At 47.8% G+C, this 12587-nt stretch overlaps 1 protein-coding gene across 1 annotated transcript in view; it reads left to right on the top strand.

Annotated features, from left to right (window-relative positions):
• The window catches only part of INPP5D (inositol polyphosphate-5-phosphatase D), a 96843-nt gene that overhangs the window by 34856 nt on the left and 49400 nt on the right, over positions 1–12587 (top strand). Inside the window, 2 exon segments of the mRNA XM_029932862.1 lie at positions 2362–2665; positions 10615–10702. Of these exon segments, the coding sequence (XP_029788722.1) occupies positions 2362–2665; positions 10615–10702 (392 nt within the window).

The following is a 12587-nucleotide window of genomic DNA, read 5'->3' as shown; positions in this document are numbered from 1 at the left end:
CAGGCGGTGACTTCCGTGCATTAAAAATCTTAATAAGACTTTTTCTGGGTGTGTTTCTTTGTGAGAAAAAGAACACACTCGAAGAGCATCCTAACGGCAGGGCTGATGCAGTGTCTCCAGCCCGAAGGATGAGTGAGGGCCACTCTCCTACCATCCGATTTGGCAAAATACAAAGGAGATGCCTGAAGGTGCACACGACCCACCTGGTGTCTCTAGATTTCCACGTCGAATACCCCTGGATTCCTCGGTAGGCCCGCCAGGTCGGATCCCGCGCACACTCCTGCTTCTGTTATTCATCAAATACTTAAGTCCCCGATGTTTGCAGTCCGTCGACACGTTAGCGTGATTACCCCTTACGCATGCACACGAAACAAATACTGACTAAACTGTTCCATGTGGGGCCCACTGTTCAGTTTCCACACGTGTCTGTTTCTCTCCAGGGATAGAAACACCTTGGGGAACAAGGCAGGGATGCTCCCCACTCCTTGGCATGGCCTGGTCAGTCCCTCCTCGCTAGGGACAGGTGCTGTCTGGGCCCACCTGGCCCAGTGACACAGGCCGCGGTTGGCAGGAAGCCCCCTGTGCAGCCTCCAGAGAGGGCCGCCGGGGGCTTGCGTGCTGTCTCTGTTTCTGCTCCCCAGCGAACACGTGGCCATGGAGCCCTTCTCACCTTTGCTCTGGGGGCTGGGGCTGACCAGCTGGAGCTCGGTGGAGGGACAAGGCACGCAGTGACACAGGGCTTGTTATCTGTTCGTCGGGGTCGTGGAAAATGGAGATCTGTGTTGTATTTTAAAGTCCGTCTGTTTGCGGGGGCGCCTGGATGTCTCCATCCACTAAGCCTCCAGCTTTGGCTCAGGTCATGATCTCACGGTTCGTGGGTTCGAGCCTCGCGTCGGGCTCTGTGCTGACAGCTCAGACCTGGAGCCTGCTTCCGGTTCTGTGTCTCCCTCTCTCTCTGCCCCTCCCCCCCACATACTGTGTCTCTCTCTCTCTCCAAAGGAAAGTAAACATTAAAAAAAAAAGTCAGTCTGTTTTGCATGGAAAATAGCTTTTTACAAGAAGGACTGCCTTTCGATTATCCTTCATTACAAGAAAGCCTGCACAGTCTTTTGTGCTAGTTAATTAGAAATAATCAGTTGGGCCATAGTTAATAGTTATTACAGGACTGCTGAGTGAAATTAGGCTTTTCTGATACCCAGAGCTCGTGTCTTTATGTGAAGACTCCTATGACGAACATCCTAACAAATATAGCTTCCTATAACGAGCACTCGTGGTCTCAGAATTAGGAGTCAGTAGTCATCGGAACAGTTAAAATACGTCCCTTACTGCTATGGGGTGACTTTGTCCTTTTCAGAAACAGACTTGGGCAGAAACTGGAGTTTTATGATGTCAAGACCCGGAGTGAGTGTAGGTTAACCTTCAGTGTGATGGCGCTGGTGTGTAAATGGTTGCTGACTTCTCACTCTCAGTAAGCCCGCGTGGCCAGTGGCCGAGGAACCTCCCAGTCCCAGGAGCAAGAGCTTTTTATTTTGTCAAAGATCCTGCGGAAAACACCTGTGACCTCTAGCTCCAACTTGATCATTTGTCGAGGCTGGAACAGAGATTTTTAAGGCTTAGAATAATTTTTTCACAGAGGCAGATCAATAACCTTTAGTCTCGGTCTGCTCATCTGTAAAATAGGAATAATAATAATAATAATAATTGGCTCTGGGGACTAGCAGGGAAATGGGACAATAAGTGCTTAGCAGAGTGAGTTCGATGTTACGCTCAGGAAATATTTGCTACGATTATGATTTTAATGGCCACAGGAACAAAGATTCAAAAGTTATGGGGGGGTGCTGGGAGAGAGAAGATGGAGGGACCATTGGGTCCACGTGACAGATCCGGCGCCACGCAGCCTGGGCCCCGCCTCTGCTGGGCTGTCTCATGCTGTGAGCAAGTCCTGTCTGCATGGGCATCGCCCAGAGATTGAGGGGGCTGGGGCCAGACCCGGGAGGGCGAGGGCAGGGCGCCGAGCGGGGCACCCTATTCCCAGCCTGTCCCTCACCACAGGGACTTCCCCTTGGAGCCGTCCCAGCACAGCTCAGAACGTCCCAAACCCAGAGCTCCTGGTGGCCTCCGGCCATGAATTTGGAGTAGGGAGGTGAGCTAGAACCGTTTGCTGTCTCTACACTAAGCATCGCTCAGCCCTCAGGTGCGGTCTTTATCAGCTGCTGTGTGCTTTCCAAGTTGTTTTGTCTCCTTTTTAGAGAATAAACATTTCCACCCAGTATCACTCCCTTCCAAGTATGGGCTTGGGAGAAAGCCTTCACGGCTGGGGGAAGCTGCACCCTCCCTCGCCGACCCTTCAATCTTGCCCAGACCTGCGTCCCTACCCCTTCCCAAGGGAGCCACCCAGGAGCATACACGGTCCTCCTGAAGGACTGCGTCTCTACCGGAGACTCCGAGAATGAGTTCTTCCTTCACGATCGGTCTTGGCGGCTAAGGAGCAGAAGCCGCATGTTTCTCTCTCTCTTATTTTCAGGCTTCCCGAAGAACATCTTAAAGCCATCCAAGATTATTTAAGCACCCAGCTCGCCCTGGATTCTGACTTCGTGAAGACGGGCTCCAGCAGCCTCCCGCATCTGAAGAAACTGACCATGCTCCTCTGCAAGGAGCTCTATGGGTAATGGCTCCCTGGGTGAGGCCACCCCCGGGGGACGGCGGGGGACGGCGGGGACAGCTCCCCAGCGGAAGAGATTCAGCTCATTAGAGTGACCCCTGCTCTCTGCCGGGCTGCCCCAATACCCCAGCTGCACTCAGAATAACACAGCAGAGTTGGCCGAGGTTAGAAACCTTTGTGGTTGTTGCAAGGTTTTGTTTTCATGGTATTTAAACTGTGGCTTTTTTTTTTTTTAAACTGAAGTTAATTTGAGGCCAGTTGCTGTGGGAAGGGGTGAGTGGGAGCCCTTTCACACTTGCTCAGGATCCAGCAGTCCGACTTTTGCTGCTGTTCCTCCTCCTCACTGCGGCCGTGGGCACGTCGGACTCCAGAGAAGGGCTCTGAGAGGAAATAAATTAAAGGCAGCCTGCCTCCAGCATGGGTGGTGAGGGCCCAGGGTCGCCAGCGATGACAGTTGTGGTGGTGGTGGTATTTTAATGAGCCAGTTCTCCAAAGCTTTCATGTTCCAATGTTGAATTCACTGAATGACCAACTGGGAAAAATTTCTATTAGATTTAAAAAATTTTACAGTTTAACTTAATGTTAACATTAATTTCAGGTTCCATTACATTTTAATTGTTAGAAGTACAAAATTAAGGCTGCTGTGCTATCTGAAGAGTTGACAAAGGGCGGGCGCCTGCGTGGCTCAGTCGGTTAAGTGCCCGACATCAACTCAGGTCATGATCTCGCGGTTTGTGGGTTTGAGCCCCACGTCGGGCTCTGTGCTGACAGCTCAGAGCTTGGAGTCTGCTTTGGATTCTGTGTCTCCTTCTCTCTCTGTTCTTCCCTTCTTGTGCTCTCTCTCTCTGTCTCAAAAAAAAAATATATATATATATGTATGTATGTATATAAAATAATTGACAGTGGGCTATTTTAAATGCTTGGGGAAAAAAAAACCCAGAAAATACCATTTGCAAAAAATCCTAAGGAGCCAAAACAATCCCGTTATAAATGAAGGGCGAGCGCTTTGGTGGGCAAAATGGCATTTCACGTGGGTTAGGCTTGTTCAACCTATCCCGTCTCCTATTTTCTTATAAACATACAGCAACCTCAGAACTTTCCGGTCAGTTTCTCTGCCGCCATATCTATCTTAGCATAGCTAATATGCAAAAAAGAATCTTTCATCATCAGTAATCCAATTGAACTTTCCTCTGAAAGGCTCTTAAAAGCAGAGTCAGTACATTTGGTAAATTTAACAAATAATTTCTTGGACAAATGGGGCACTCATCAGACTGGCCGCTCGGGTTTCGTTTCAACAAATTGGCTTTCAACTTGCGTAGTTTCAGCCAAGCTGACCTAGAACTATCATTTGTGTAGGTTTGCTTGGAGAGATACTTCTCCATTTGATGCTGTTGTTATAAATCATGTCTCACTAGGAAACACACACACATACACACACACACACACACACACACACACACACACACGGCATTTTTTCTTTTAAAGAGACACAGATTCATGGACTGGGAACAAGCTTTTATTTCTGTTCCAGTGAAGGTCCTGTGCTTTGCCGCCTCCTTGTGTGGGAGGCAATGCATCTCCAAGTCTCTCCACTGGCCTCCCCCGGGTGCCGACCTCTCTGTGCTGGTGGGAGAAACTTCCTTGGGCTTCCTGCTCTTCCCATCTCTATTCACTAACAGTTAACTTCTAGCTAGAATTAGAGACACTGGGATGTCCCCCGCACCCCTGTCCGTCTTCACCCTCAGAGGCAAAAGCATCGGAAACTAGGTTAACTAGGGACAGAATTTTAGAAAGTCTTACATAGAAGCAAAGTCACGTTTCCCCTTCCACAACCATGAACGTGTGGTTTTCAAACTGCTTTGTTTAGAATAGGCCTCCAGTTCATTCATTCTGTCAGCCGTCATTTACTTAACAAATGCGTGCGGCGGGTCCCTCTGAACTTCTGGGTACGAGGCTACAGTAATAAACACAGTGCACAAGCCTTCTGCTCTTTGAGACCTTGTTGGAGCTGATGTGTCAGTGAGGAACGCTATAGTAGACTAAGCCTGTAAACAAAGATAATTTTAGTAAGCCTTATGACAAAATAAAACAGGCAGAAGTGACAGAGACGTTGGGTGGGAGGGTGTCCGTGTCCTTTGTGGGTTAAGGAGTCCCCTCTGGTGGTGATAGAGCTGGGACCTTGGTGACAAGGGGGAGCTAGTCATCCAGCAATTTAGTGGAGGGACGTCAAGAAGAAAAGTCCCGAGGCAGGAATGAGGCCAGCCTGCAAGGAACAGAAAGTCTGCGTGGCTGGGGCACGATGAGGGAAGGAAAGTGTGAGCAGCAGAGGTCTGGGGACCGGCACGTGTAGGGTGGGCCCGACACAGGGCAAATTAGCTCAGTCTGAATTCTAGATAAATCACAAATACTTTTTTAGTGTAAGTATATACCACGTAGTGCTGGGATATACTTACACCTGTCAATTATCCATTATTTATCTGAAATCCAAATTCACTGGAGGTCCTGTGTTTTATCTGGCAATGTTAGGCACGAGCCACAGCCCGTCCACCTCAGAGGACTCTAGAAGTTTTGCAGGATTGTGCCGTGGTCTGAGTTTGGGCTATGGACAGGATCTCAGGTGACACAAAGCAGGAGAGCAGTTCCGAGCTCAGGGGCTGTGACGTGAGGGCAGCTCATGGGAAGGGGACGCAGGGGGTGTGTCTGTGTGGCTTCCTGCTGAGTCCTGGGGTTTGGGACAATGCCTGGTACAGACGAATGGCTGATAGATGTTAGTTCAGTGTGATGACCCACGGGCGCGAGGGTGTGCACTCACTGACAGTGTGACCTCTGGGATGTGTGTGGATGCTGGAGCTGGTACATTTGCTGCCTGTTGGATGCAGGATCAGGGGGAGAGGAATGGAGGGCGACCCCTAGGTGTTGGGTGTGAGCAGCTGAGTGAATGGGGGTGCCAGTAACCGGAAGTCGAGGCTGGGGAGGAGGGCGTGGGGCAGGCGGAGATCTTGCTCAAGCTGCAGTGGGCTTGAAGCACTGTACTGCCCACCTTGGAGTTATGCTAGAAGCTTCCAGCCCGGGAGACCTCAGGGCAGGGTCTGCATTTGGGACTCATTAGCATGCAGTCAGCACTGAAAGCCTTAAAGACAAGTGGGGTGAGGTCACTGCAGTCGGAACGAGAATGGAGGAGAAGGGGACCCAGGTAGGACCTTTAAGATGTGGGGATGTGGCCGGAGGAGCTGGAAGAAGGGGCTGAGTGAGGGCGGCACCAACGGCGATGACTGGGTCCATCCGCTCAGACCAAGGAGACATAGAACCGAGGAGCAAGGAGCAGCGCCGGAGCCTGAGTGGATGGACCCAGTGTGTGTCCGAGCATCAACGCACAAAGGCTCGAGGGCGATTTGAGACCCCAGGTTAGATTCCCTAGGACCAGGCAGAAACTTCCAGAGAAAAAAAGAATAGAGAACAACATCACCAGAGTCTGGAAATATTTGGTAACCCTTCAAATGGAGAAATGAGAGGAACTCCAAGTGGAATTTTAAAGTAAAATGTCCCCAGTGTGGAAGAGGGTATTTTATCTATTAATGAGAGCAGGATTAAGATTTTCATAGACAAACCCGACACAAAAATACGTCACCCATGTTAGAACTGCTTCATTGGAGGCCATAAAAATAAACCCATAGTTTTCCAGTCAAATCTGAAAATTAAATCACAAAACTGCAGAATGTCAGGGAAGTATATATAGAAAACACAGGAACGCTAACTAAGCTTATGCAAAGAATGTGTGACAAAAAATTGATAATCTTTGGAAAGAGGGCATTCATAGAGATTCAGCTTAGAGCCGGCAGGAGGGGCTCTCGAAGAAGCAGGAAAAAACAGTGTATAATCGATGGCTAGGTAGATAAAAGACAAAAAGTATTCCCAAGCCCTTAAAGGACCTAAATCCAGGTTTTTAGAAGCCTCATAAAGATCCAATTAGCAGAACGACCAAATAGCACCATCTAAATCTCTTCTTACAAAGTTTCCAAACCACAAGGGAAGATGAATTCAGAAAGTAACATTATAAACAGCACCCTTACTTTAAAAAAATGACAATATGTAATATTATTCCCACTGCCCGATAATATAGTATAAATTGTGAAGCAGTATCTCCAAAAGCAAGTTGATTAACCTGGGATTAACTGAATGCACATGTCATTCAAGAGCACCAGGGACTCAGGTCACCTGGGGGGCTCCGTCGGTTTCGGCTCAGGTCATGATCTCACAGCCTGTGGGTTTGAGCCCCGTGTTGGGCTCTGCACTGACAGCATAGAGCCTGCTTAGGATTCTCTCTCTCTGCCTCCCCCCACCAAAATAGATAACTAAGCTTAAAAATAAAAAGAGCACAGAGAGTCTTTGCAGATTTTAAAAACTTGTAGAGATGTTCTAATCACATGTGTTCCTTCAAAAAGGATCTGAGAATTTTTTTTCCCAGAAAACTTCGAGTGCTGGCGATCCTAAAAATAAGGAGCCCAGCAGCTTACCGAGCAGCTGGATGTGACTACAGAGCAAAAGCGCTCATGCTATACTCCCAGAACACAATACGGCAAAAACAGAAATAAATCAGACAACTAGCCACAGCCGCCGACCATCTGCACACTTTCAGATCGCCTCTTAGATCACAGCTGAGTTAAGAAGGAACTGGCACCAGGGGTAGCCTTTCTGGGTAGGTGTGGGGCGTGTAGTAATCAAACCAGTGCCTGGGAGAACTCTGTGTGACGCAGCCAAAGCGATGCTTGGAGGAAAAGCCATAGCCTTAGATGTGCTAGGGTAAGGAGTCAAACACACAAACTGAATCCAAACGGAGTCTCTTGAAGGTTATCATGGGTCACGTCCAAATGGCCGCAACAGTTCCCACATCCAGCAAAGCACCAGAAACATTTGTTTGAACTCAGTGTTTACAAACAGAGATTGAATGTGTGCGGGTCCGTGCCACACACTGTTCCAGGGCTGGAAACACAGCAGCGAGCAACACAGAGTCTTTAAGAAACCTCCGTCGAGCAAATAAACAATAACGGGCAAGGGAAAGAGCAGGGAGAATATGGTAAAAATAAAACCAGAATTAAATTAGGGAAAGAGTCAGTTACAATTTTAAAAATATTAGACGGGCGCATGGGTTGCTCAATGGGCTGAGCATCTGACTTCAGCTGAAGGTCTCCTGGCTCTTGGGTTCACATCCCACCTTTGTACTGACAGCTCGGAGCCTGGAGCCTGCTTCAGATTCTGCGTCTCCCTCTCTCTGCCCCTCTCCCGCTCCATGCTCTCTTTCTCTCTCTCTCAAAAATAAACAAACATTAATTTAAAAATTTTTTTTTAAATATTAGAAGTGTAAGAGACTTAATAATCTGCATTAAAGATTTGCAAATCAAGAATACAATGCATGGGTCACCCAGGAGGCTCAGTTAGGGAGGAGTCCGACTTCAGCTCGGTCATGATCTCCCGGGTTCCTGAGTTGGAGCCTCTCCATGGGCTCTGTGCTGACAGCTTGGAGCCTGCTTCAGACTCTGTCTCCCCCTCTCTCCGCCCCTCCGCTGCCTGTGTTCTCCCCAAAATAAATAAATATTTTTAAAAATTTTTAACAAAAGAAAAAGATGGCCTTTATCACCTGGTTTTGTGCTGTATGGGAAACTTTGGCCAAAGTAAGATGAGAAAAAGAAGGGACCGTAGCCAACACTTCTAGACACATCTGGGAGCCAGTCAGACTTGTCAAGATTTTACAAAGTTTAAAAATAGAAGGAAAACCAGCATCATTCTTAGAAAACCCTAAGGATTCAGCCTGTGTGTGTATTTGTGTTTTTAGGGTAACATTTTTAAAAAGGAGAAGAATGAGAGACATCTGTTTGACAGTAAAGCATGTTCAGAATTAGTGCCTTGGAATGTTAGCCTAGAATTCTTGTATGAAAATGACAGTTTCGAGGGATACTGCTGGGGCGCCTGGGTGGCTCAGTGGGTTAAGTCCCTTACTCTTGATTTCTGCTCATGATCTCACAGTGGTAGCATCCAGCCCCGTGTCAGTCGAGTCTGCTTGAAATTCTCTCCCTCTCTTTCTGCCCCTCCCCTGCTCTCTCTCGCTCTCTCTCAAAATAAATACAAAAATATTAAAAATAAATGAAGGGAATACTGCTGCATGAATAGATGAATGAGCTCTGGCAGAGGGGTTGGGGAAACCTGGAGCCTGTCTGCCCGGGCTTCCCCTCTCTCTGCCCCGCCAGTCAGTTCCCTCCACGCCCTGCTTGGTCCCTGGAGGAGACCTACTTGTGACCCTCAGAGCCAGAAGGTTAAAACACCACCCCCAAAACATCTGTCATCCTGGCATTGCCTGGTATTCATGGGGAGCCCTGGATTTTTAGTTAAGTGAATGATTTGGAAACAAATTCTACCACATTCTAGAAGAGCGCATATACTTGATTAGCCCAAAGGAAGCATGGAAAACAGAGCAAGTGTTGTTGAGTGAAACTGAGAAAGATGAGCTTAGTTCCACCCCATACTTAAAAAAAAAATCTAGATGAGGTAAGGAATTCAAAAATATAATATCAACAAGAAAAACCCATATATAATGTAACTCTAAAAAAAGCAAGTAAGAAACCAAGTTTAAATGAGCAAATAATTGCTTACTCGTAAATACTGATGATAAATGTTTAACTAAGGTAAGCAAAGAATTACCAAGGAAAAGATGAAAAATAGAACACTAAAAAATTATAAAGCACTTTGCAGTGAAATCCAACCTGCCCAGGATGAAAATAACAGGATAGGGGAAAAGTACAGCATCCAGATTAAATAAAAAGCAAAGCAGTAGGTAAAGAATTTATACCATTGTCCAAAAGTTCTGGTAAAATTCCAAAAAAAAAAAAAATCCTGACAAAGGACACAGGCAAATACAGTAGGAACTAACTATGTAGAAAAATATTTAATGACAACAAATTAAAGATATGCAATCAATGCATCAATATTGAAATGCGGTGTTATACCCACTAAACGAGAGAGGGAAAGAAGACTCTAGAAAGAGTGAGGACAGCACAGCAAACGGGCAAGCTCAAACAGTGCCCTGGCCCACGATGGGTGCCAGCACCCCAAAGTCTTGGCAATATGGTTCAAGAATAATAATCTCTGTTTACCATAAAACTTAATTGAAAATAAGAAAAGAAAGGTTATAGGATTGTGCAGAGCGACCTTCATTTGTAATCGCCAAGATCTCAAAATAACCCAAGTATCTAGCAATTCATTTTGGCACGTTTACTCAATAGAATATTTCAAGACCATTAGAATGTTAAACGTGTAAAAGACAGGAAGTTTGGGGTGAAATAAATGAGAACTAGAACTCAGAATTGTCTACCGCTGTGCTTAAAGTGATGTGAGCACAATAGAAGACAGGAACAAAGAACGGGTAAAGCTCTGGAGTAGGAGTTGTCAAGGAACTAGACAATGGAAAATCTCTCCAGGCATCCGTCTGGGCCGGCGGGAGGGGATTTGAACCCGAAGGCGCGCACAGCCGGCCAGCACAGGAAGCCCCTGGGGCGTGCATTTAAAATGCAGATTCCGGACCAAATTGGGTTGGGGCCCAGAAATTTGCATTTAACACCTGGGTGCGTTTGCAATTCTACTAAACATTCGAGGTTGGGAACGAGGGATGACTAAGTGATTTCGTAGTAGTTTCGTGATCCTAGATTTGAATTATCCACAGCCTGTGAGTATGGCTAACCAGAGGTCAATCAGATCTACATGCATTGAGATTCCAGTCTGGCCCAGGACGGGAAGAGTGGGGGTCTGGGGGTGGGGGGCGGGTGGACCTGCATTCGCAGGCCTGGATCTTTGCCCGGGCTTGTCTTTTACCAGACCAGGTGTGGTCGTGCCTCTGGCTGGATCCTGCCTTGTCTTCCCGGGTCCTCACTAATCCTTGACCTTCACCTTGTCTCCTGCTCTAGCGAAGTCACCCGGACCCTCCCCTCCCTGGAGTCTCTGCAGAGGCTGTTTGACCAGCAGCTCTCCCCTGGCCTCCGTCCTCGGCCTCAGGTAAAGGCTCTGGGGTTGGAAAGAAGAGCTTGATAGGGCGGGTGGAGGTGAGGGGTTGTGTGGGGTAGAGTCCCCAGGGCTCCGAAGGGAGCCCGCCACCCACTCCTGCCCTGAGTTGACTGGGGGAACCGAAGCATGGGGTAGGGGGCTTCAGGACCCGTTCGGCCAGGAAGGCATCCCCGCTGCCTGATTTTGAGCAAGATTGAGTAAAGATTTCAAATTCCATGCTCCTCAGCAGAACTGCTTATTGGTGCTGAATAAGGAAGCACGGCAGGGCCTTTGTTCATCATCGCTCATCGGAAACTACTAGAAAGAAAAACATGAGGTGCCTAAATGCTTGATCCTGCCTGCCTCTTGCTCCTAAAAGAGCAAGGTGAAGATTCTCCCTCCCCCATCCACACACCGGCTCCCGGCCTTGCGGGGGGGCAAGGCCAAGTCATCCAGGCAGCAAAGATCCACTCATTGACTCGAAAAGCAAAAGCAGTATCTGCAGAGAAAGTACTCCCAACAAATATAAGGGACAGAGGATGAATATGTTTTAAAAAAAAATGCTCTTGCAAATAATTAAGTAAAAACAACCCAATTTTTAAAATGAGAGGTTATTTTAAAAAGCCTTTCTTACTAAGGAGGGATGGGAATGACCAGTATATATGCAAGATCCTGTTCAGCCTCACCTCAGGAACTGGCGAATGACATTCCCACGCGGGAAGCCTCGTGCCCATCAGATGAGCGAAAAGTTGGTGAAGTCAGGGCTTGGCTTTTGGGGTCAGGGACTCGTGTTGACGGCTGTGCACCTGGGAGTAGAAACGGGGTTTCTGAAATGGTTTATTTGCAACAACCATGTTACGTGCACACGTCCCTCAGGCACACCTTTCTGTGTGCAGGCGGCTGTCCGAGGGGAAACAGGCAAATGGCAGGACAGTCTAAACTATGATGTACATCTACGTGTGGAAATCAGACCAGAGGCATGGGGGGGGGTGGAACGGGGGAAAGGGGCCAGGCCTAGGGGGACTTGGGGGTTCACCATACTGTTTGCTAAGAGTGTTTTGGTGTTGTTTTTCTTTTACTGAGAAAATTTATATGTGCTATTTGTACAGCTTAAAAATTCACCAGAAATTGAAGAAGGCAATGTTGCTTTCCTTGAAGTGAATGATGATTCATTAATTTCTGGGAAAGTAAAAGCAAATCTAGGCAAACCAGGGGCCCTGCCAGACTGGCTCATTTAAATGGTTCGGACTGAAGACCACACCCACATTTTTGAAATCTATCGGAGGGAGGGCCCCCCTGGGAGTTAAGCAGACTTCAGTGCTGCCCAATCTTCCGGCCGGTGTTTGCTCTCAGTAGCCAGACAGAGCGGAGACAGGATGGAGAGAAGCATCAGAGAAAACATTCACCTTCCTTCTCTCCCTTATCAAACCCTGACCCACAAAGAAACGCAGAGACGTGGTTCTTGCCTTCAGAAGTTAGAAATCGAGGAGGAAGTTCCAAGGCTGCTGAGGCAGAGGAAAGAACACTGGCCCCTGCATCAGAAATATCTGAGCCCAATATCTGACGTGTCCCTAGTGGTCCTGAGTTTCTTTATCTGTGCAATGGGTATAGCATGTCTGACACAGGGTTTTTGAAGGAGTAAGAAATGCATGGGTGGGATCACGAGGCCCTTCCCCCTGGGCAGGCCAGACCTGCTGGGGACACCCAGACCCCTGCGTGGAATTTACTTGAGAACTGATGGGAGGTGCAGCGTCATCAAAACGACTGCGGACTTCATGGTTAGGAGAGACCTGTCTCTGCCCCGTGTGAGAAGGGAGAGTCGTTAACCTTGGAACCCACATCCTCCCTTTAAAAGGGCAACTAAAAAGCAAAGTAAAATAACTGGGCCAGTTTATGG

This window comes from Suricata suricatta, chromosome 3 (assembly GCF_006229205.1).
Source record: "Suricata suricatta isolate VVHF042 chromosome 3, meerkat_22Aug2017_6uvM2_HiC, whole genome shotgun sequence".
NCBI lineage: Eukaryota > Metazoa > Chordata > Mammalia > Carnivora > Herpestidae > Suricata > Suricata suricatta.
The sequence above is the reverse complement of the archived record's forward strand: the minus strand, read 5'-3'. Positions and strand labels throughout refer to the sequence as shown.